Genomic DNA, 26,265 nt, shown 5'->3' with positions numbered 1-26,265 from the left:
CAAGGCTAGTTTAGTCTACCCAGTGAACTTCAGGCCAAGGAGACTACATAGTAAGACTCTATCTTAAAAAAAAAAAAAAAGAGTGATATCTAGCTTGCACACATATGCTGGCTTGCACACACACATACAAGTATATACATTTACAGATAAGAACCATATAGAAATATTAGTATAATCACCTCTTACTAAAATAAAAACTTCTACCATTGTGTATTTATTCCTTTTCTTTTTTTTTTTTAATTTTTCAAGACAGGGTTTCTCTGTGTAACAGTCCTAACTGTCCTGAATTCACTTCATAGACCAGGCTGGCCTTGAACTCACAGAGATCAGCCTGCCTCTGCCTCCCAAGTACTTGAATTAAAGGCATGCTGCACCAATGCCCAGCTGTTCTTTTTTTAAACAATTTTATTACACGTCTCAAATTTGTGTGTGTGTGTGTGTGTGTGTGTGTGTGTGTGTATACAAGTGCACTGTACTGGTCCTTTTGTGTCATGGTACAGGTGTGGAGATCAAAGGAGAAAAGTGTAGGGAACTGACTTTTTTCCTTCTACTATGTGAGTCCAGAAGATTGAATACAGGTAGTCAGGCCTGGCAAATAGTTGCCTTTACCCACTGAGCCATCTTGACAGCATACATTTAAAATTCTTGGCTGAGTGTCCCTATAATTAGGTATAGTAATTAAGAAGTTTGCCAGTGTGCTAACAATTTATACTACAAGGATACACGCATTCATTGAAGATTCATACAAACAAATTATTACTAACAAGTATTTATTATCATTTTGGCAATAATTATGCTAAAATTCTAATTTTTATACCAAATACCTGCAAAGAATAATGAAGAATTTGACGAGCAAAATTGACAATGTTTGTTGTTGTTCCTCTAACCCATCTGCTGTTTTCTGAACACAATGTAGGAGCTGGATCCTCAGAACCTGCAGAATATTATCAGGAAGCAGAGATATTCCTGGAGGCACATCGTCTACCCTGTCAGATATGGACAAGGAAATAGTGTTGAAACTTAAGACAACTAATTAAATGATAAAAAATTAATTCAAGTGTGGCTGTCAAGATTTGCAACTTCTGTCTGAAATGACAGCAGCAGTCTTGCAGAAGACTCGATCTTCCACGTTTGAGAACTGGTGCTGAACTACGGAGCTAGTGTCAGAGCACTGAAAGGGTAGTACTCAGCAAAGCAAAGAGGTTTCTAAGAACCAAGTATAATACTGCCCTGCCCGCAAGACTGCTATGATCACTGAGCAATATCTGTCATGAGAACATGCTCAGGCAGTAGTATCAAGACTGTTAGCATTGCTGCTGTTCATATGTCAAAAAATCCTTTTGCCAAAAGAAAAAAAACAAACAACAACAACAACAATCTCACCCAATGGTAACAAATGACTGTTTCTACATACCTGGTAGGCAGCTTTTCAAAGTCAACGTCTAAAAATTGTTCATAACTTAAAACAAAATTGTCCAACCATAGTCTCAGGTAATCTGGATCTTTCTGAAATGAGAAGATCATCACAATATTATTTGTCATAAAAGCAATACCTTCACACCTAAATACCTGAAGTGGGAACACGAGCCACTCACAGGGTCACATCTGTAACCCTGGTACTGATCCGCTTTTGTCTCATCAACACTTCTTTACAGCAGTCAGATTTCAACATGAACTTCAGGAGTATAGAGAAACATTGAACATCACAGCTTAAGCACTGATCTAAGACAAGGGGATCACTAGCAAAGTTATTTGTTCCCTAAAATAAAAGCACTACACTACAATCCAGAATCCCAAAGAATGTTCCCAGAACACAAAGCAATTGCTGACCTTTCAGGATTTGTTTTTCTGTTGCTATATTAGTTCAAAATCAGCTTATAAATTACCACTATCTACAACTTCACAAGAGAACCAGAAGATAGAAATATTTTAGGCAAAGAATAGCATCTATGAGAAATTCTAAGATGACTTATGAATCTTAGAACTACATAGAAACATATTTAGTGTATATTCAACTTAGAATGTCATTCATCTATTCATTCATTTATCCATTAGGGAAAAACTCCAAAAATACAAGTACCTAGTGTTCTCCTTATTAGTTTCTCTATAAAAAGCAGAGGATTACTTCTTAGTAAGTTAGACACAAAACAGTCACACACACTATAAAAAATTAATGCATTTCTCTTCATATTTTATTTAACAACCCTCTAGTATCTGGTTCAAATTCTACACCAACATTCTAGTACTGATCTACATTCTAAGCCCTCATTCAGACTCCAAAGGTCAGTACTACCAAATGTTTGGCAAGCATAGAATTCTCCTAGGAAATAAAACAATTACAAAGAAGGAAAGGCACTGTTTAATTTTTTTGTTGTTGTTGTTGTTTAGTTTGGTTTTTTTGTTTTGTTTTATTTTGTTTTGTTTTTGACAGGGTTTCTCTGTAGCTTTGGAGCCTGTCCTGGAACTAGCTCTATAGACCAGGCTGGCCTTGAACTCACAGAGATCCTCCTGCCTCTGCCTCCCAAGTTCTGGGATTATAGGCATGTGCCACCAATACCCGGCTGGCATTGTTCCATTTAAGAAGTAAATTTACCTGCAACAGAAAGCATTTTTAACTGTTATTTATATCTAACAACTATCCAGAAAAGGTTTAGTTTTTCCTAATTTTAGAGATTTCAAAAGGATATATGACTTGTCCAAAGTCATAAGCTAGAAACTGTTAGTGCTGCAAAGATACGTGAATCTAACAGTGCCCATTCTACTATACCATACTGGCTATGAACCACGCATGAGGGCAGAGGGAGATTTAGTAAGTTAAAAAAAGGAAAAGATGGATTCAGTGAGGATCTGTCAAGTCAAGACTATAGAAAAGTTAACTCACAAAATAATGGTATTTCAACCAGCCTGGAAGAATGTGTAGATGAACTACACTTGACTAGCAAGAGTCATAAAAAAGAAAGAGCCCTATATCAGAAACAGTAGAGACTGCATCATTTCTCCTCAGTATAGAACAATAAAAATACAACCATCTCTTTACAGGCTTTCTAATAAAGCAGAGGATTACCTCTTAGTCACTCTTGTGATTAAGTTCAGCATAAGGAAACACCACACAAGGTCTTAGCTCCCTATCTATACATTTACTAACACAACATACAAATGTAATGAGTATTCACACTGTCAAGGGCCAATTCAATGTCACCCAGACTTAAATCCCAGCATTCAGGAGGCAAAGACTAAAGGACTATGTTAAGTTTGAGGCCATTTTGGTCTAATACTGAGTTCCAGGCAAGCCAGAGCTACAAAGTGAGTCCCTATCTCAAAAAAAAAAAAAAAAAAAAAAAAGAAAGAAAGAAAGAAAGAAAGACAGACAGACAGACAAGATGGCACCAGGTGGTGGTGGTACATGCCTTTAATTCTAGCAATTAGGAGGCAGAGGCAGGTGGCTGAGTCCAAGGCCAGCCTGGTCTATAGAGCTAGTTCCACAACAACTAGGGTGACACAGAGAAACCCTGTCTCAAAAAAGATAAGATGGTAACTACTGAATACCAACAACAAACAAGATCTATGACCCAATTATCATTTTCTGAAATTTAAGAGTAGCCTAATATCTGAATCACAATATACTCATACAAAACTACCCTCAATAATCACATATGTTCTAACACTGATAAATATGCCATACTGCATACAGCACCAGAAGACTTTAGGAAATAAAAATTCACCATTATAAACTATACTGACCTGAGTCAAAGTAGTCATATACAAACCCACACATATATGTCTTAGCTTCAGAGTCTACAGCAGTGGAGAAAACCCAGTCTTTACTACTAAAATAAGGAACAAGCATTGCCTTAATTCCAATAGAGTATACATTGGCAGTATTAGATATTATAACTAGACAATGGATAGCAAGAAGCAGACTTGGCAGCATTCATCTTCTTGAGTGACTTTCAAATCTAGAAAGCTGAGCTACATTGTCATAATAAAGAGCACAGACTCAATACCCTCTTCAGATTAAAAAAAAAATGAAAATTATACAAAAATAAGACTTGCCAAGAGCCAGAATAGAAGAATGGGGGGAGGGGAATCAAAGCAATTTAATTCTCTGTCAGTGGAAGGAGCAAGGACTACTTAGTTTTCAGAATTGTCGTGAACTACTTTTGTACCCATCATTTTTCCCTTTCCTAAAATCTTTATCGTGGTACTTCCATTTTAGTTTTAACACTCTATGCCACCTTTGTGGGGGACATACATTGATGGAGTCTTCTGAATTCAGTCTTGAGTATCAAGAGAAATCACAATTGGACTTGATGATGTATGTAATCACCAGATCCTGGTTCAAGATTGAGTACATACATACAGGAGTTTTTAAGTTAAATACAAAAGATTTATACAGCGATAAATACAAAAGGCTTGACATTTAGGAGGGATATGAACCACTGTGATCAAGAAATCGGACTGTAATAGAATGATTTCTTGAGCCCAATTCTTCCTAACTTTGCAGTAAAAACTTTGTTGTAGTTTTAGTTTTGGAGGATTTGAGGCCTCTCAGCTTTTTTTAAAACAGGGTCTCACTATGTAGCTGATTGACTGCCCTATAACTCTCTGTGGACCAGGCTTGCCTTGAACTTGGAGATCTACCTGCTTTGCCTCCCCAGCACTTGGATTAGGGTGTGTGCCACCACTCCCAGCTCCCTATAGTAAATGTGCCCTGCAATTTTGCAGTAAAGGAAAGGAAGCTGTAGCAAAGGCAAATCAGCATGCAGACAGAATAACTGATCAAAGCTTTATTTCTAAAATTGCAGTTTCAGGGATGCCTAACTTACAAGTAAGAATATCTTTAAAGTTTGTGCTATCCATATTAACTTGTAAGCTACTACAATCATCATAGGGGTGTCTATCTTGTAAACAGTGTTGCTATACAATGTTATGGTAACTTTTACAACAATTCATGGAGTAGTTAAGTTGCTCATACCATATAACTCTAGAATTACAGATGGATTTCTGGAAATCTGAGACTGTTCCAATGTTCTAGATGCCAAAGTGTGATCTACAAATCAATATTCTTGACCAGTTTGATACAAAAAAAAAATCAAAAGGACATCTTTTTAAATAATAAAAGCAGCATGGTAAAAAATTTAAGTCTGAACAATAAAAAAATGAGGGTTTGTAGCTCAATAGTACTGCACCCATTTAGCAGGCATGAGGGCCTTGATTCAATCCCTAATATAATCAAGTAAAAAGAGAACTTTTACTTTTAACATCTTTCATTACCATTCTTTTTAGACTGCTTTTACTGAAGCTACCAATAACCTCCACAATGTTTAGGGGAATAATTTTGTGAAGGGAGGGATGGAGGGAAGGGAGGAAAGAGAGGAAAGGAAGAAGGGAGAGTGAGTGTGTGTGTGTGTGTGTGTGTGTGTGTGTCTACTTCAGGCATCCATATAAAAGTCAGAGGATAACCTTGGGTGTTGGTCCTTAAGGCAGAGTCTCTTGTTCACCACTGAGCACACTCAGGCTAGCTGGTCCATGAGCCTCTGGAGTCTCCAGTCTCCAGCTCCTATCTCACTGTAGCTAACGGATTACAGATGTGCACTACTGCCAGAACTCTAGCTCTTAAACTTCCAAAACAAGAACTTCAGACACCGAGTCACCTCCTCAGCCCCAGTTTTTCTTTCATTTTTCTCTGGAACTTGGAATTCTCCGTCTCAGCCTCCTGAATACCAGAAGTACATATGTGCATCACCTCACCCAGCCTTCTGAATGCTTTTCTTGAATGCTATATTGCATTTGGCTGGACTACTTCATAAACTGTTCTACTTTCTTTTTGGATTTTGTTGTTGTTGTTTGTTTTGTTTTTCAAGACAGGTTTTCTTTGTGTAGCTTTGGAGCTTTGTCCTGGAACTCTGTAGACCAAGCTGGCCTCAAACTCACAGAGATCTGCCTGCCTCTGCCTCCCAAGTGCTGGGATTAAAGGTGTGCACCACCACCACCCAGCTCCATCCTACTTTCTGAGGAATCAACACTCCTAGTTCTCCTATTCAGACTCCTGGACATGCATTATTATATAGGTAAGACATGGAAAGGTTGGACTTCTCTCTCATCCTAATAAAGTTCTTTAGATCCAAAACTTCCTTTTACCCTCTTCTCCTTATATTCATATAATTTCCAATATGACTCTCAAATATTTATTTCTAGCACAAACCTCCCTTTTGAACTGTATACAGCTATAAAGTACTCGAATGTCCTTCAAGGACTAAAAACTTATGAAACCTAGTAATCATGTACTAGCTAACTTTGTGAATGCTTTGCCAAAGTATCATTTTCCAAAGCACAGCTACCAACTACCAGAGAAATTTAGATAATCAAAAAAATCATTTTAAAAAATGTGATTTTTTGAGACAGGATCTCACTACACAGCCAGGCTAGTCTGAACCTCCCCATGTAGACCAGGGTGGCCTTGAACTCAGAGATCTACCTGTTTATGTGTCCTGAATGCACAGGTCAAAGATGTGCACCCAATAATAAAAACTTTTCATGTCATTTTAACTTCTTTTTAAAAAGAGTAGTTAGTACATGAGCACAAACCATACCAGAGACAAAACCTTCAGGTTTTCTGATATGAAATATTCTTTTTTTACTTCCACATCTAACGTCCTATAACAAACATATAAGTAGAAGCCACTACTACAGTTTTTCAAAATCTGTGTAAGAAGAGGTGTATACCTTTCATATAATAAAACATCACTAAATCTACTTTCACTATACAGCAAAACTTTTATTCTGAAAAGGGACTGTACTCTGAGCTCACTGCAAATCTATCTATTTCAGTCATATTCCAGATTTAGAAGGACAAAGGGCGACAGCAGGAAATGGAGCATCACTAAGGTCCAAAATAAACTTGGTTTAGAGTTGGGGAAAATAAAAACCCACAGCATGATTCAAGATAACTAAGCACTATGCTTAAAGGGTAATCTGAAAATTAAGATTAAAATTTAACATATTTTATTAGCTCAGCTTCATTACCACCAAAGAGAGGAAAACTTCCCTTGATTGTAAATATAAAAACCAATGGGAATTAGGATACAAAATACTAATAACATTTTTCTTACTTTTAATGTAAATATAAGTAAAACAAATTCATTTTTCCTCAACAACTTTGAGAGAGAAATAAAAGTTGCTTTATTTTTCTCATTTGACAGATGAGAAAATAGAAATAAAAAGAAACTAGATGACCTAATTTGAGGTCCTTAAGATAAAAAGCAGAATTAGAACTAAATTTTGGGTTCATTTCTACTAGCTCCACTTAATTTTTCAATGTAATCTGAATCTCAACAATAACGGAAAAAGATCACACATCCCTATAGTATCAACACTTGGGAGGATAAGACCAGAATATCAAGAGTTCTGGCTGGCCTGGAGCACCTGTTGCTATTGTGGAAGACCAGGACTCAGTTCTCAGCAGCTAAATAATGGGCCACAATCACCAACTCCAGTTCCAGGGAATCCAATGGCCTCTGCCTGACCTCCACAGCACCAAGCACATAGTGGTACACATACAGACATATAGCCAAACATTCGCATATAAAATCAAATATATATAACTCAGAAAAAAAAATTTCTAGGCCAGGCTGGGATAAATGAGACTGTCTAAAAATCAAAATAATTAATGAACCCTGATTTTAAATCTATTATACTGCACATTTCAAAATGTCATCCTATCACTTTGTGATAATTTTTACCAGCAACAAAAAATGCACTTAAAAAAATCTTTTTTTTGCTGTATGTATCAGTGTTGCTTTATGTCTAAGTTTTTCCTCTATATGTCTCTCCACCACTTGTATGTCCAGGAAGGCCAGAAGTTTTTGAATCTCCAGGGACTATAGTTACAGTTGTGAGCTGCCATGTGATGCTGGGAATTCAGCCTCTCTTAACCTCTGAGCATTATCTCCTGCCCCCTAAAAGCTTAAATGTGAGGAAACTGATGCTCAATTTCTCCTCTATATATCCTAGCAATTAAATGCTGCACACATAATGTCTGGTAGCCACGCCTGAAGGTGCATGTTTGTAATCCATCAATGTAAAAGGTTCAAGCAGTAAAAGCTGAAGTTCAAGGCCTGCATGGGCTACAGAATAAAAATGGCAACTTGGTAAAGCACCACCACAGAAAACAAAAAAGTAAAAGAGATATGACAATACATCTGCCTGCTATCTGCAGAGACCTAGGTTTAATCAGCAACCATTAAAAAAAAAAAAATACATCCTTTTCCTAATTTCCTAGGGCAGCGGTTGAAATAAAGATAATACACAAATATATGAATTCCCAAAAGATGTTTAATACTTACCCATGATGGTAAACAGTTAAAATTTGCCTGTATTTTTGTTTCTGTCTTAAGATTAAGCAAAGAAATTATGTAAGATACTAAACATACTAAACAGTTGTCATTTGACTGTCTACTCTTAATATATCCAGAAGTAATTGCTAACTAATGAATTAAAATCAGATACGCTATTAGAGCTGTTCAAATTCAATGTTTAACTTTTAAGATCTATATGAAATGCACTGTCAGTCAAATCCTTGACCATGGATGGGAATGACTGATGGGAGATGTCATTCTGTAAATATGTTTCTCATACTGGTTAATGAATAAAGCACTGTTGGCCAATAGGAAAGCTAGATAGGCGGGACTAGGAGACGAGGAGGAAAAAGGAAGGAGTAAGGAGGAGTCAAGATGGAAGACAGAGAGCAGAACACAGGCGGGCTCTCTCCGGTAAAGTAAGACCATGTGGAGATTAATAGAAATGGGTTAATAATTAAGACAGAGCTAGCCAATAAGAAACAAGTACCTGGCCAACAGCATTATATCAAATAAAGAGTCTCTGTGTGTTAATTGGGGCAGGCGAGGAGGCAGGGCAAGACCGGCGGCGGGCGGAAAAACCTTACTTCTTATAGATGACTATTTGAAAGCAAGATGGTTCAGACTACATGTAATTTGAATAAGTAATTATATCCACTAATGTAACAATCTTCAGAGAATAGGCATACTATTCCTTCTTATCATCCTTCCAATGTAATAACTACTATATAAAATTAACACATCTATTATGGATACTCATATTTTTTTTTTTTTTTTTTTTGAGACAAGGTTTCTCTGTGTAGCTTTGAAGCTATCCAAGAACTTCCTCTATAGATCAGTCATGATGCCTTTGCATCATGACTGCTGGGATTAAAAACATGCACCACCACCCAGAAGATTGTCATATTTCTTATTGTGGATAGTCATATTTCTAATAATTCAACTAAACCCTATTCCTAGAAGGACAATGTAAGAAAAATTCGGCCTGAAACATTTGGTAACAAAATAAATTGCACATCACAAAGTAATTATGTGAGGGGATTATATATGTTAATCAGCCTGGCTTGATTATTTCATATGCAGATATATTAATATATTAGACCACACTCCATAAATACTTGTTAAGAAAAAAAACTATTGAAAAGAAAAAAAAATCCAGTGTTTTTTCTGATGTTCAGTTCAGTATATGAGGATCCACCTGCTAAAATAGAAGCCTCTACTCAGAAGATTTTAATCCCTAACAGTCTTGAAGCCAGATGAGTAATTAGACAGTCCATAGCATTCCTTCTACAAAGCAGTATAAACCAAGGGTACTTCTACTAAACTTTCAAACTAATCAGTGGCAACTTCCAAAGCATTAAAAGAGTGACTTACTATTGACATATTGGAATACATGTGCTGAAGTCAGTGTAGCCACTGTGGCAAATATGAAAGATGTCTTAACTTCACTACCCTAAAACAGACTTCAAAGATTTCTTCTTTAACCAGATATATATACAATGTTTTGTGTACTCAAAAAATCAAGAGGGTCAGCAAAATGATAAACACTGTTTAAATTTTAATCATTAAAAATAAACCTAGGGTGGGGGCTGGAGAAATGGCTCAGAGGTTAAGAGCACTGGCTACTCTTCCAGAGATCCCAACTTCAATTCCCAGTAACATCATCATGGTTCACGACCATCTGTAATAAGATCTGCACCCCCTTCTAATGTGCAGACAGAACACTGTATACATAATAAATAAGTCTTTCTTAAAATTTAATTAATTTTTTAAAAACTAAACTTGGTAATATATTGCATCTAGCCTTGCCAGTGTATTTGTGTTAGTGGCCACACTTTACCAAATCATAGCTCTGGATATTGACAAAGAGAATCAAACATTTATGCAGCATGACTTTCTTTAAAGGAAGTCATAAGTAAATAATGAAAGATCATTTCTCTACATTTCCTAACAAATGAAAAAGTGCTAGACCATTAGTCATGCAAAAATCCTCATAAATAGGTAATAACCATTGGTGAAGGCTGCATTTATGTACTACTATAACCTTCCATAACCAAGCTAGCACCTGACACAAGGTTCTATACTTGCCAGTTCACAGGCACCTAAACCCAAAGAGAAGCAATTTTTTAAAACACAAGGAGATCCATGTGGTGACATTTTGTTTATGATCTGACAAAGATTGCCTAAAGATCAAGAGTACAGACTTGCCAAACTACTTTGCCATAGAGGCTATGAGGCCAGGCAGTGTAGACACATGCCTTCGATCCCAGCACTAAGGATGTGGAGATAGGAAGGAATATGACTGGACAGAGAGAGGAATTATAATAAGGCAGGGCAGACAATCTGAGGATGCAGTCTGAGAGACAGGATCGCCCCTTTGGTCTGAGCACTGGTAGAAGAACTGTAGTGGCTGGCCGCTCTGCTTCTCTGGCCATTCAGCATTTACCACCACCACCCACCCCCAATAGGTGACTCCAAGTTTTATTAAGACTGAAAAGAATTCATGCTGCAGATCCATTAACAATATCTAGAGTGTAGAAAACTCCAAGGTCAAAACCTGCTTTTTAAAGCAGGGCACTGGTGGCACACCCCTTTAATCCCAGCACTCAGGAGGTGGAGGCAGGCAGATCTCTGTGAATTTGAGGTCAAGCTAATCTACAGAGCGAGTTCCAGGACAGCCAGGGCTACACAGAGAAACCCTGTCTTAGGGGGGGGGTGTGTGTGTGTGGGTGCTTTCTACTATAAATAAATATCAAAGAAAAGTGTGGTACAGTTTCACATATCCTTTTGATAAAATACAGTGCATACACTTTAAATATTGAATTATGCAATGAAAAATGAATCTTATGAGATTAGCAGAGTTTAGACCTAATTCCATCTTTTATAGTTTAAATAACTATTATATTGTGATAGTTTTTAAGACTTACTTTTACAGATAAACTTTTAAATATCTATAGGCAACATCCTAAACTGTGTGGAACTTGATTTTAAATAACTCAGTAGAGAGAACAGAAGAACCATGGTATAATCTGATCACTGTTGAAAAATGAAAAGTAAAGGTTTACTGCATATTACCTTTTTTGTTGTATATGCTTAAAATGATCCATTTAAAAAAAAAAAGACTTAAAGAAGAGAATAAAGACTTTTTAGAGTAATTCACAGAATAACGACCAAAAACAACAAAAACAAAACAAACCTACTTATCTCTCAAAGGTCAAAACTATTTAAAAAAAAAAAAAAATCTGAAGAAATGGCTCAGACTTCAGGACCACTGGCTGCTCTTCCAGAGGACCCAGGCAGGTTCAATCCCCAGCACATAACTATCCATAATTACAGTTCTACACTTAAACTGGCACCAGGCATGAATGTTGTGCAAAGACATACATGCAGGCAAAACATCCATACAACACATCAAATAAAAAAAGAAAAACTTGAGTTTGACAAGCAGCCACAAAGGCTAAGAAGCTCTCATAACTAAGCTGTAGAAAATGTTTACAAAGTCTGAAGAGTCTTCAAATTTTACAAAAACTCATACTAAGTATAAAACTCAGCTGGGTGGTAATACCACACCTTCAATTCCAGCATTGGAAGGCAGAGGCAAGTTGATATCTGGGTTCAAGACCAGCTTGGTGTACAGATCAAGTTCCTAGACAACCTCAAAAGGCTAAAATGAGTAAATAAAAGTATAAAATGCAAAGCAAAAACATCTTAAAATGTGTCAGGGATTGGTGGGGGGGAAGTCATGTTTTCAGGGGCTTACTAGGAGCAATAGGAAGGAGGCCAAAGACCAATGATGCACCTCGGTAGGGAGATGAGATTAACCTGTGAGCTATACACTCGATAGCTCTGACTCAAAGTGTAGAAGTTATTGTCTAACAAATTTATCTATCCATGAACTGGTAATACCAAAAAAGTCACAATTTTTAAATAGCCACTCTTTGAAGCAACAACAAAAATAAATCTTATTAAGAGCAAACATGGTTGCCAGGTGTTGGTGGTGTACTCCTTTAGTCCCAGCACTTGGGAGGCAGAGGCAGGCAGATCTCTGTGAGTTCAAGGCCAGCCTGGTCCACACAAAGCGAGTTCCAAGACAGGCTCCAAAGCAATACAGAGAAAACCTTTCTCAAAAAATAAATAAATAAAAATAAAAAGAGCATACATGGTTAATCAGATTTATCTTTCTGTCAAGAAGATAGGCTTCAAAATTTGACAGCAGGGGTAAATGGAGCTCAGGAACACAGCACTTATCTAGCATACTCAAGGCCCTGAATTCTATCCCTAGTACCACCAAAAAAAAAAAAAAGAAAGAAAGAATAGAGTTCATGTCAAAAGGATTCATGTTTGTACTAAGATTTAAAAAAACAAAATCAGTGTATGTCAATAATATAATCTTTTCAATATGAACTGTTACTTTACCTAGAAAAAAACATAATTAGTAAACAATATAATCTCATTTACCTTTTCTTCTGAAAATGGTGCAAATTAGTAAGTTTAATAATTTTTTTAACAAGTCATTTTCAATTATCAGGCATTCATACTAAAATTTCATTTTAACTTTTGGCTAACATATCAGTTAATGACTATATTCAAAAGTGTCCGGATGAAATGGATTCCTTTTTTATTGGAAGGGTTGCCTATTTTTAAAAAGCTATTTCTGTTGATTACATAAGTCAAAAAGCTATTTTAAAATTTCATATTAACAATTCAAAGTGTGCATGTGTGTGCATGTTTGTGTACAAATGTATGTGCAGATATATACTTTAATAACGTAGTTCTGGCCGACTTGTAACTCTCTATGTAAATCAGGCTGGCCCTGAACTTGGAGATCTAATATCAGGAAGCTAAGGAAAATTCCAGTGAAATGAGATCACTTTTAAGGGATAATTTATTTTTTAAATAGCTGAAATTATACTAAAACAAAAACCTGGATATGAAACACAAAACAGCAGGCTGTGACCTGAGAGCATACCTAAGTAACTTAAATAGTCTGAGGATGCTTCTCTGACCATTGCCAGTATCTGTCTTCAAAGTAGTAATATGGAGGCCACAATTGAGAAACACCCTTAAGTGGCACTCTTCTCAATAACCTAACATCTAACTTCCTATCCAAGAGCCACGTCAAAGAAGTCAAAGATTATTTCTGAATGGCAACAATCTTCTTAAAGAGTGAAACAGTTAAAAGCATGGGGGTTCCAAACCTACACCTATACCAATTTTCATCAGTAAAAGGGGTAATAATTACAATACCCACCTCACCAGACGCCTATCAAATGAGACAATGCCAGAATGTGCTAACACAATGGTAATCACATAACCTTCATAAAAGGCGGATGAAAAAAAAAGTATAATGTCCTCACGAGTCTTTACCCCCAATTGAGGGAAGGGAAAACAACAATCAACAGCATAAAAATGAAATATTTCCAGGTAAAATGAATGGCTCAACAGGTAGAACACCTGCCATATAATACTGCAGACCTAAATTCAATCCTAAGAAGCTGTGTAAAGGTGGAGGGAGAAGCAGATTCACAAAGTTGTTCCCTAACCTCTATAACATGGAACCCATGTGCCCCACACATCCTACACACGAGAAGTTTATTTTCCTTTTATAGGCACAATCTTACCTATATAATTTTGAGATCATTCACACATCTGTAAGTTTTTAATAGTAGGCCAATACTGTCAATGTACTGGGAAGTTGTTGGGGCAGTTATTGTTTTGAGAGTCAGGGTCTCTCTATGCAGCCCTGGGTGTAGACTAGGATGGACTCAAACTCACAGAACACCTCCTGCCTCTGCCTCTCAAGTGTTTGGGACTAAAGGCATGTCCCACCACACCTGAAATTCAAGACTTTTTTTTTTTTTAAAGACAGGGTTTCTCTGTGTTAACAGCCCTGGCTGTCCTGGAACTCGAACTCACTTTGTAGTAGACCAGGCTGGCCTCGAACTCACAGAAATCCACCTGCCTCTGCCTCCCAAGTGCTGGGATTAAAGGCATGCACCACGAAGGCCAGACCCAATTCAGGATTATTAACATAAACAAACACACTACCCATTAAGGTCATGATGCTGGATATAAAATTTTATAATCACATATTTTTAAGAACAGAAATAAAAAGCAATTACCTTTGTACAATAAAGCATCCAAAGTTCAAAGAGCCTCTCTCTGGCTGCCATTGTGGCTTTTTACTCTGGCACTTTAGTGTTTCCTCAAAACGAAGGTTCCAAGATCACAGTATGTCATTTTATTTTCCAAGTTTCTCTGTCGTTACAGCAAAACTCAAAGCAGTGGGATAAACAAAAAATATAATAATAAGTGGAACAAATAAGATTGTCTCGGGTCAGTAAAGTTCAATTTCAGCAGACACTCCAACACATCTTCATCAGTGGTAGCTGGGCTTGTAAATATGTCTGTGAAATACAAAAAAAAAAAAAAAATCTAAAGTTTTTTCTTTAAGCCAGCTTATGTTTTTAAACTCAGATATTTGTCTGCCTTGCTTACCCAATCAAAGGAATAAACTTCTAATCTGATTACATCTCACATGAAACTCCCATTCCGTACACCGCGACTAACATCAACATAACATACTAAAACCTTCACAACCAGAACTGCGATAGATGGCAAGAAAAACGACTTCCTAGCCTACTCACGTGTTTTCCCTTAACCTTAAAAGACCAGGAACACAGATCAAACATATCAAACCTCGGAGATTTCTCGCCTGCTCCTGAAAAGTTGCTGGGAATGTTTGCTGCGTTGCAGGGCAGGGCTTGGGGGAGGGCCCGAGGAATTCCTAGTTTGTTTGTTTTATCCATCCGCACGGTGAAAGTCACCCCGTCTACCTGGCCTCCACCTCTCCACCCAAGAAGAAAGGAGCTCGCACGCCGAGGCATGGACCACCTCTCCCCGGGGAGCCCCCAGCGTTCCGGGAACCTGTCCATTTCCTCCCCGCTTCCCCGTTAAGAACGAGTACACAAACGTCAGGCGTGCCAATCAAGTTCGGGAGCGCGGCCCCGAGCGCTCTGGGACCCCGACCTCCCGGGACCCACGCCAACCGGCCGCAGCGGGACCCGCCCGGGCCGGCCGCGCCCCCCTCGCCCGCCGCCACCCCTCAGGCTGCAGCCCCGCGCCTCACGCGCCCCGGCCCCCTCCCTCCCGCTCGGCGCCCGGCCGCGGCCTCCGCCCGACCTCCGCGTCCCCTCACCGCGCTCCCGGGCCGGCCGCCGCCACCCCGCCGCGGGCTAACTTGCTGCCCTCCGCCCTGGGCTCGGCCAAGCCCCGTGTCAACCCGAAGCGGAGCGGGCGGGAGGCGGGGCGGGGCGGGGCGGGGCGGCGGCGTCGCGAGGCGGGAGGAGCCAGGGGCGGGGCATCCCCTCGGCTAATCATTCCGGCCTCTCGGGATTTACCCGCCCTCCGGCAGCGGCAGCCGCTCCTCAAGGGCCGCTCAGCCCTGGGGCCCCGCCCCCGGCGTGCCTGCGCAGCCGCAGTGCGCTCGTCTCCTGGGCTTTGAGAGCGTCCGGCGCCAGCCTGGGCACTGGGGTCAGTATTCTGCCGGCTGGACGTGGGGACCGACGTGCTGACGTCGCGCCACGCCCCTGCTAGGTGGGGCGGGCGGAACTACCCTCCCCTGGTGTCTCCTCTGCCAAGCAGCTGAGGGTCGGGGAACCCGTGGTGACATCAAGAGAGAATTTCGATTCGATTTCTTTGTGGAAGTGGGATTGGTCCTGGGACACACCTCCAAGACAAATCTCTTTTCCTGTACTTGTGCTGGTGCCTTTGTACTGTCTCCGTAACTATTCCAAGGAGATTGCTCTACCAAGATCTTGGAATGACTTCCCTCTTTCAGAAAAAGTAGCAAAAGCCAAGGCCACGTTTTATTTAGCCCCACACAACTTTCGTTAAGATTTTCGTTTTAAGGGAGGAGAAAACCGTAAGATTAGCCATCTTTTAAATCTAAAATTTTTAAACATTATTGTGAAAATTTCCAAGCATATACAAAACCCAGTGTTAGAATTCGGCTTAGCGTATGGGATGCCATGTATTTGGAATCCCAGCAAGCACACACAACGAGTAAACTAGTAAAGTGAACTTCCCATATGTAACCACTTAGCTTCAAAAATGGTCAAAGACAGCCATGAAGAAATAGGTCTGTGATCCCAGCACTTAGGAGGTGGAGGCAGAGAGATCAGGAGTTCAAAGCCGCCTTTGGCTACATATAGCAAGTCTGGGGACAACCTGTGCTATATGAGACCTTGTCACTAAAGAAAAGATGAAGCAAAGAAAAGAAAGGGAGTGAGATGGCTTGCTGGGAAAGCCCGACCTCCTGAGATAGGAAATGGAGGCAAGAGGGCCAGCTAGCTAGCTTTCAGTAACCTGTCCACAGATAAGAGATCTGGCTCAAGAAAATGGAAGGCAAGAACCTCCTCATGAAAATTAATCTCTAACATATCCACATGCACAATAAGATAAATGTAAAGTACGAATGCTTTGGTGAAGTTTTCACCCCCATGACCTTTATTTTTAAAATCAAGTAATGCCCCCATTTTGCTGTGTGTTCTTGAGTCACATAGTGTTTGGGTACCCTCAGTGGCCAAAAGACTAATATCTGATCCCTGGGAGCTGAGGAGGTGGAGGATGACACAACACTATGCAGGACACGGATGGGTGCTGGGAGCATTCTCTGGACAAGCAGCAAGTGCTCCTAACCATGAGTCATCTTCTAGCCTCTCATCTATGACAAATCTACAAACTTTTCTTGTCAAGAACCACAGAATAAATGTTTCAACTTTGCAGACCATGATGTAGCTTAGTTATCAAAAGGTGAAAGTAAATGTCTTGCTACTGTCACCAAAATGCAGAGTTCCTGTCATCCAGCACAACAAACACCAGTGAGTAGAAGACCAGAATGGAATCGCTAAGCTTCACTTCATTTAGAAACCTTGTGATCTGAGGAGAAAACATATTAACATCCTACTTATTTGCCTTCTGATTTCCAGCCAGCTGGCTTTACTGAAATGGAAACAGGCATACAACCATTTCAAAGTTTGGTCTTCCTGTTCCAGTCAGATGGTCAGCCTCGAGATTCAGTATCGAAGCATCTGTCTGTGTGTCTCTTGTACTTCCCTCATCATTGTCTCTCTTGATCAGCTTATTCCCAAGGCCACAATGCCTGTGTCCTTCTCTAGGATCACCTGGGCTAAGGGTTAACACAAAGCAAACAAACCATTAGCTGTGCTGAGCTAGCTGTTACAATGTGTACGTGCAGGTTCTTTTCTATGATAGGAAGTTCAAATATGGCTTTACAAGATTTGAGAGTGCCCCTATCTTTTCTTCCTCTTCCCTATCAATATATGAGTGTTCAATAAAATTCAGTTTTCATTGGGAGTTTTGTTCACTATTGCCCTCAGCTGGTTTCACTCAATCATGACAGATTTAAGAACAAGGTTTGTTTGCTTGCTTGACACATGGTTTCACTAGGAAACCTTGGCTAGCCAATAGCAGCTTGCTATGAAGATGAAGCTAATCTTGAACTGCATGCCTCAGCCTCTGGAGTGCTGGGATTAAAAAATAAGCAACAAAAACCACACCCAGCTCAGTTTTCTTTGCTTTTTGATTTTTGTTTGTTTGTTTTTTTTTTCTCCCCTGAGACAGGGTTTCTTTGTGTAACAGTCTTGGCTGTCCTGGAACTGTCCTAGGCTGGCCTCAAACTCACAGAGATCCACCTGCCTTGACTTCCCAAGTGCTAGGATTAAGGGCATGCACCACCACTGCCCAGCAGATTTTTTTTTAAGATTTTGTTTTATGTGCCAATTATGACTATGTACCATGTTTGTCTGTGTGCACCACATATGTTCTTGCAGTGCCTACAGAGGGACTGGAGTTATAGATAGATGTTAGCCACCACATGGATGCTCAGAACTGAATGAACCAAGATCTTCTGGACAACAGCCATCTCTAGGCCCACCTTCAGCGTTCCATACAAAACCACACTTTAAACTGTGCTTTCTCCTTTGCCATCTAGCAAAGGTCTTCTTAAAAACCTTTCCACACAGGCTGGAGAGATGGCTCAGTGGTTAAGGGCACTGATTGCTCTTCTAGAAGTCCAGAGTTCAATTCCCAGCACCCACATGGCAGCTGTAACTCCAAGATCTGACAACCTCAGAGGCAACATGCAATTGAAACACCAATGCACATAAAGTAAAAATAAATATTTTTTAAAAAGCACTTTCCACTCTAGACCCCCTTTTGCCTGAGAATTTTTACATAACCCTAGGTATATAATTACATAAAATAGATATTCAACTTAAACATTTACTGGTGGTAAATAATAATGAAATTTATTTTAAAACCACTCTGGTATACATGTAATTTTACCATTTGTTATCTGTTAAAGACAAAAGCAATTTTGTATATCTTATGTAAGATTAAATATTAACTGAGTATTTAATACTGCAAGGCATACAGCATCTTCAACATTTATTTTTAGAGTTTATTTACATTTTAATTTTATAGCCATCCATACTGAGAATATTGATTCTCTCAAACACATAGTACAAAATAGCAGAAGTGGGCTGGGGGTGGGTGGGGCCTCGAGGATCTTTGCTTGATTTACAAGTGTGAGGATCTGACTCTGAATCCTTAGAACCTACAGAAAACCAGATGTGGTAGTACATGTCTGTATATCCTAGTGCCACTCTGGGGAGACTGGGGGAGGAGACAGAAGAATCATACCCCACCCCACCCCACCCCTTGGAGACAGGGTTTCTCTGTGTGGTCCTGACTGTCCTGGAACTCACTCTCTGCATGGGGTACACAGCAGAGAAAAAACATCAAGATACCCTGTCTCAAACAAGGTAGAAGCAGAAGACAGCTCCTCAAAGTCCTCTGACCTCCACAGGAATGCCATGGCATGTACACACAGAGAGAGAGAAAGAGAAAGAGAGATCCAGAGAGAGAGAGAGAGCCAGAGAGAGAGAGAGACCCAGAGAGAGAGAGAGGCAGAGAAAGAGAGAGACAGAGGGAGATTGACCACAGAACAACCTGTGGGAGGTGGTTCTCTCCTACTGTGTGTAGGTTCCAGGGATCGAATTCAGATCATCATGCTTCTATCTACTGAGCCATCTTGCTGTCCTCTAAACAGTGATTTTTAAAACCAATATTCCAAAGACATACTAATTTGATACTTACTTGCTAAAGAATGATGACAGAAAAAATATTAGAAGTCTTTGTTTTTCATAATTAAATTATTATGCCTCTGTAAAAAGCAGAAACTTTGTGCATAGAGTGAAAACATACAATTCATAACATACAGCCATCTTGGACCTGAGCTAAGGTATTTCAGGAAGCATTCACCCACATCATGTGACATGCAGGCTTCCCTGAGAACTGAGTTCAGAACCAAGACTGCAAGGAAACATGCAGCACAGAAACATCTCGGGTTAATTATGCATTTCATTTAAAATTGTCTTTTTGGCAGTGGTGTGACCAGAAACCTTTTACAGTTGTCAACAATAATGTCAGGACTCAAACTTTAGGAAGCTGGGGTCTCCAGGCTGATCATGTCACTTATTATGTCAAAGTTTGGGGGAAGGACTGCAAGTATAGCTCAGTGGTGGGATGTGTCAGGAGGCATACATAGGGCCTTGGGGTCTATTCTGTAGCCAATGGCTAGGGAGATGACTAAGGAGTAAAAACACTTTAGTCATTAGCAACTCTATTCTTCCAGTTGCTATATCCAAGAATCTAGAAAGTACCTTCCTCATGCACTTCAAATCCAATTCTTAGAATGTATCTTCAAAATACATCTGTAATCTAACCGTTTATCTATGCCTCCACTACCTCCTGCAGGTGAGTTAGACTGTCTTTTCTAGATTGCTGTAATAGCCTTCTTATGCATCTTGTTGCCTCTGATTATACTCCCTCCTCTACCCACTCTATCCATTGGATTATTCTGAACATGGCCAAGAGAGCCTCACAATTTATTCCCAGCACCCACACGGTAACTCACAGCTGACAGTAACTCCAGTTCCAGGGAATCCAATCCCCTCCTCTGGCCTCTCTCTGTGTGCACCTGGAACGAATGTGGTACACAGATATAACACACACACATAAAATTCTTTGATTTTGTTTTTTGAGTCTTTTTTGTTTGTGGCTTTGTTTTGTTTTGTAGCCCCAATGTCTTGTAATTGGCTCTGAAACTCCCTCTTGTAGACCAGGCTGGCCTTGAACTCATAGATGTGCCCACCCCTGACTTCCAAGTGCTGGGACTAAAGGCATGCACCACCAAGCTCAGCTATAAATAATTTTTAAAATTTTTTAAATGCTGATTTTTGACCCAGTAGAGCTGGATACAGCGACACCACAAACACATCAGTTCCAGGAAATACCAGCGCTGCTGAGTCACAGGCTGCACTTTAAGCCTTGTACAGTTCATAAAAGATGCATTTTGTTTTGTTTTTGAAGTGAGACTGATGGAGTTGCATGTATTGTCTACCTGTTCCCATTTTCTTTCCCTTGTGATTAGTGACATAGATATTGAATAGTGTGTGGGTGTGACATAAAACCAAACCAATTACTATATGTCATCATTGATTTCCCATGAAGTTACAGCTAAAAAGGCATACATTACTTAAGATGGTATGTGGCAGCCCCTACTGATAGTGAAAGAAAGAAGTGTTTTACTTTGGTGTCTGTATCCAGGACTTCAGGAATGGTATTATTCTAGATAAAGCCATGAAAGATCAATACATTTGACCTTTGTGGCAAATGCCACCTTTATTTTAAATTGGGAGTCTTAAGCTGTATACTAAGGAAGAAAAAGTTGGGTTTTTCATATTGTCTTTGGGGAGTCTGATGTTAGCAGGGACCCTAGCTACTTCTTAAATTCCATACCTTCTTCTGCCTTTAACTAGCATCCAAGTATCAGGACGAAGACCGAAGTGTTCATCTGCTAAGGCTTCTGCTATTTCCCAGAAATCACCATAAGCTTTGGTTTCCTGAAAAGACCTCTCAGTACCTTGTACCTATCCCAGCTGTGAAGTCGCTTTCTCCTTTTGCTGATGTTCCTTAAGGTAAACACATTTACTACCCTGAGAAAACATTTTCCTAACAAGTCTGTGATCTAGCAGCCTGGACATTTATGCTGAAAACTTATTTGGGGCCTGACTTTCATTGACAAAAGGTTTCCACATTAATATAAAGGGTTTTGTGTGAGCCCATTGATACTCCCATGCTCAAAAAGCCTCTCAGCTGATGGCAAGACTGGGAAGTTCAATTCACCTCACCAAGTCTCAATTTACCAAGTATAAACTCAGAATTAATTTATGAACCCAATTAACACATAACTAAAAAAATACAGCTAGCAAGCCAACTGGACATGGCAGTATCTCCTCATAGAAAGAATTATAGGGCCTGGCTTAACTGAAGAGTACTTGCCTGATATGCACAAAGCCTTGGGTTTGATTCTCAGCACCAGAAAAAGGAAACTGCACACACAAAGTGTCCAGTTATGTTCTTTGGGTGGCTGGTTCATGACTTAGTACAAGCAAAATTAATTGGATTAACTTAATATGTAGTGTCATCTCGTATAACAGCCTGTAAACAACCCACAGCCACTGTGGGCAGCTTGCCAACTGAAACAGATACTCCATTCTACTAGGTAGAGCAGTTTCTATTGGATGGAACTGAAAAATGGTGAAGTGTTTGCTCTTTGAGTTTCCATTTTCTAAATCCTGTCTCTGTCTTCTGAGTTTCCTGGAGGGTAAACTGGTGTCTGTCATTAATTTAGTGGCAGTTCTTAGCCATTATCACTTCAAATATTGCTTCTAGTCCTTTTTCTCTCCTGGGATTTTCAATGCATTTAGATAATAGTTTTGTAATAAAAGGACACTGTCCTTGGATGTTCTGATCTGTTTGCTCAGCTTCCTTTCTCTTTGTTTTTTTTTTTTTTTTTTTCAGTTTTGAAGTTTCCATGGACATTCTCTCAAGCTCAGAAATTGTTTCTTCAGTCCTGTCCAGTGTACTAATAAATGCCTGTCTTCATCCAGCCTACTAAAGATCACTCATTTCTGCTAGAATGCCTTTGATCTGTAGCATTTCTTTTTTTTTTTTTTTTCTTCTTTTTTATCTTTTTTTAATCTTTTTATATTATTTTTAAATTAGATTTATTCATTTTATTTTATATGTGAGTATTTTGCCTGCATGTATATCTGTGCACTATGTGAGTGCTTAGTGCCCTTGGAGATCAGGAGAGGATTCATTGCAACTGGAGTTATAGATTGTTGTGAAACACCATGTGTGGACGCTAGGAATCAAACCCAGGTCCTCTGCAAAAGCACCAAATGCTCTTAACCACTGAGCCACTTCTCTAGTCCTCTTTTACCCTTGAAATTTCCATGTTCCTATTTACAATGCCCATCTGTTCTTGCATGCTGAACATTAGCTCCCAAGCAAATCAGTTATTTTAAATTCCCAGTGTGATCATTTTGGTTTCTCTAAAATGGATATTGTTATGATATTGTTATGATCTATCTCTTCATTTTTTTTTTTGCCTTCTCAATACCTTTTCAGTTTTTTCTTTGTTACTGATTTAAAAATAAGTAAATAAATTCTCATTTATTTCTAACTATGACAGGCTGGCCTCTGAGTCACTTACGTGCCAAAGATGACCTTGAATTTCTGCTCCTCCTGTCTGAACCTCCAAGTGCTGGAATTATAGGCTTCAGCCACCATGCTCATTTTTTTTGAAGCTCTAAGGACCAAACCCAGGACATTACACATACTTGGCAAACATTTTGACAACTAAACTAAGTCTCCAGTCCTTACTTTTTAATTGATAGTTAGACATGATTTGCTTGGTAAAAGAAAATTTTTATGTATATATGTCTTTTTAGAAACTCGTTTTCTGAGAGAGCTACATCAATGCATGAGAGAATATCTTTGGGGGTCTATTTCCATCCCCACCTTATTGAAGGAGGGTCTCTGGGTTTGTTGCTTTGCAGCGTTTTCACAGCCAGCTGGCCTCATAGTTTTGGGTTTCTCCTCTTTCTGGCCCCACCATCTTGCCATAGGAGGACTGCTATTACAGACCCATGACACGTCATTGGCATGGGTTCTGAGAATTGAACTCTGGGGATTAGGCTTGCACAGCTAGCAGTTTACCAGTCAAGCCATCTTTCCACCCCAGTTGTATGTCTTCAGCAATGTGGCAAGACAGGTATGGGGACAAGGGAAGCTGAAACATGTTACAGTGTTGTGGGGTATCCACTAGAGAAGTATATTCAGACATGGGTTCAATCCAATCGACAATCTCTATTAGCCAGCGTGCAACTCTACTGGTTATTCCAGAACCCATTATAGCCCCAAGTCTTTCTAAGGGTAAGCTTTTAAGTACAAAAAGCATATCCTGGGTTAGCATACTTCAGTTAACAAGAACAATGTGCCAAAAATGGAACTGTAGAGGCAAAGATACTAAGTTAGTACATGTAGAGACTTTCCCAGAACTCTGGACTTTGATGGATTAGTCCTTTGTTTTTGTTTTGGCTGGTGTTGCTGTCTACATGCTAAGTTTTATAGCATGAATGGTATTTCCATCGTGGAGCCAATTGTGCTAAGGTCTAGGGCCTCTTAAGATGTGTGCTGTGCAATCCCACTCTTAGGCATATACCCAAATGATCCACATCCATGCAACAAAGACATCTGTTCAACTATGTTCATAGCAGCATTATTTATAATAGCAAGAACCTGGAAGCAACCTAGATGAAGAATGGATAAAGATGTGGCACATTTACACAGTGGAATACTACTCTGCAGAAAAAAACCAATGGAATCTTGAAATTCGCAGGCAAGTGGATGGAACTTGAAGAAACCATCCTGAATGAGGTAACCCAGTCACAAAAAGAGGAACATGGTATGTACTCGCTCATATATGGATTTTAGACATAGAGCAAAGGATCACCAGCCTATAATTCACATCGCCAGAGAAACTAGGATACAAGGAGGAATCTAAGAGATTCATACAGGGTCCCTCACAGAAGGGGAAAGGAACAAGATCTCCTGAGCATATGGGGAGTGGCGGGGGGGGGGGGAGGGTGAGGGAGGAGGACAGTGAGTGGAGAGGGAGCTAGGAGAAAGAGAAAGGGAGGAGAGGAAAACACATGGGACTAGGAAGATTGAGTCAGGGGAGGAATAGACAAGAGAAGAGACAGATAGAGAGAGAGCATAAAAGAGGGAGCCATTATAGGTTTGAAGAGAAAACTGACTCTAGAGAAATGTCCAGAGACTTACAAGACTGACCCCAACTAACAATTTGAGCAACAGTGGAAAGGCTACCATAAATGCCCTACCCTGATTGATGACTAACCATCATGGAGCCCTCATCTAGTAGCTGATGGAAACAGAAGCGATACCTACAGTTTAACACTGAGCTGAACTGGAATCCAGATAGAGAGGGAGGACAAGATCAGGCTACAGAAACCCACAGAGACAGCTGACCCCAACAAGGAGGAGCTAATGGGCCCCCAGACTGATAGCTGGGAAACTAGCATTGAACCAACTCAGACCCCCTGAACATGGGTCTCAGCTAGAGGGCCTGGGAAGTCTAAGGGACCTCAGACAGTGGAACCAGGATGTATCTCTAGTGCACAAAAGGACTTTGGGAACACATTCCCCTTGGAGGGATACTCCCTTAACCTAGAGGCAGGAAGGAGGGCCTAGTCCCTACTCCAAATGACTTGACAGATTTTGTTGACCCCTCCTGGATGGCATCACCCTACCTGTGGAGTGGGGGAGGGAAGGATAACTGGGTGAGGGGAACGTGGGAGGATAGAAGAGAGGGAGGGAGGGAGAGGGAACAGGGATGGATATGTAAAATAAGAAAGAAAAAAAATAGATGTAAGACATGTTACAATTATTCGGTTTTTGAGTCCACGCCTCTGATCTTTGAATTCACAAGTACTTGGCCTCTTCCCCCTTTACTGGGGACAGGAAGAATAGGGTAGATTAGAGTTGAGCTTTTTTTTTCTTCTCTCATCTAGAAGCCTAGGGCTGGTGAGAGTCTGGTGCTTCTGTTCCCCAGGTCAATTGGGCTATCAGAAAACTGAAACAATTTAGATTTTAGCAAACTGATTCTTGATGCTATGCAGGCTTTATTAAGAAAAAAACTTTGAAGTGGCTCCTTTCCTTTCCACTCTCTACTAGATCTAAAATCTGATCAAACTCCCAGAGGGCAATCTCTTGGTATGAGAAACCAGCCTTCCCTGGAAGGCTTCAACAGTCAGCTTCCAGCAGTGTACTAATTAGAGCTCATATCTTCCTACTCAGGTCTGGGTCCTGTGGGGCAGTTTTCTAATCTCTGCTCCCAGGCCAGTTCAACCTCTTGTTTGCTGTTAGTATTGTCTTCTCACAGGAAGTGCCCTACCTTCCTTTTTTAGTAGCCCCATAGAGCAGTGGTCAGACAAGCTCCTGAAAGCATGCTGATTGAGACTACACTGATTGGAATGTGTGTGGTGTTGCTAGAGATACTCTTGCTGAGTCACCTGCTCACAGGTTCTCTTATCAAAACTACCATTTCAGCCCCAGGTGTAGCTAATGCTTCCACTTAAAATATACATGTATGTATTCAATTTTAGGCCTAGTTAGCCAGTGGCACACACCTTTAATCCCAGCGCTTAGAGGCAGAGGCAGAGGCAGGTAAATAAATCTCTGTGAGCTCCAGACCAGCTTGGTCTCCACAGTAAGTTCCAGGACAGCCAGAGCTACATAATAGAGAGATCATGGACTGGTTGCGGGGAGGGGGAAGAGAACACTCAAGACCTGATTCTAAGATCGACCAAGCCTCTAGCACAGCACTGCCCAGCAGAGCTTTCTGTAATGGTAGAAATATTCCTGGTACTGAATGCGGGTCATCAGGCTTGGC

The 26,265-nt window shown here is 40.0% G+C and overlaps 1 protein-coding gene across 1 annotated transcript in view; it reads right to left on the bottom strand.

Moving 5' to 3' along the window:
• Positions 1-14,738, bottom strand: part of Nbeal1 (neurobeachin like 1) — a 147,629-nt gene extending 132,891 nt beyond the window's left edge. The window contains exons 1-3 of the mRNA XM_051190293.1: positions 14,480-14,738; positions 1,415-1,506; positions 825-986 (exon numbers count right to left, since the gene is read on the bottom strand). Of these exons, the coding sequence (XP_051046250.1) occupies positions 825-986; positions 1,415-1,506; positions 14,480-14,530 (305 nt within the window). The 5' untranslated portion in view covers positions 14,531-14,738. The remainder of the gene's footprint in view (positions 1-824; positions 987-1,414; positions 1,507-14,479) is intronic.
• Between the last annotated feature and the right edge of the window lie 11,527 nt (positions 14,739-26,265).

The sequence above is a fragment of the Phodopus roborovskii genome, unplaced genomic scaffold, assembly GCF_943737965.1.
Source record: "Phodopus roborovskii unplaced genomic scaffold, PHOROB, whole genome shotgun sequence".
Taxonomy (NCBI): Eukaryota; Metazoa; Chordata; class Mammalia; order Rodentia; family Cricetidae; genus Phodopus; species Phodopus roborovskii.
The sequence above is the reverse complement of the archived record's forward strand: the minus strand, read 5'-3'. Positions and strand labels throughout refer to the sequence as shown.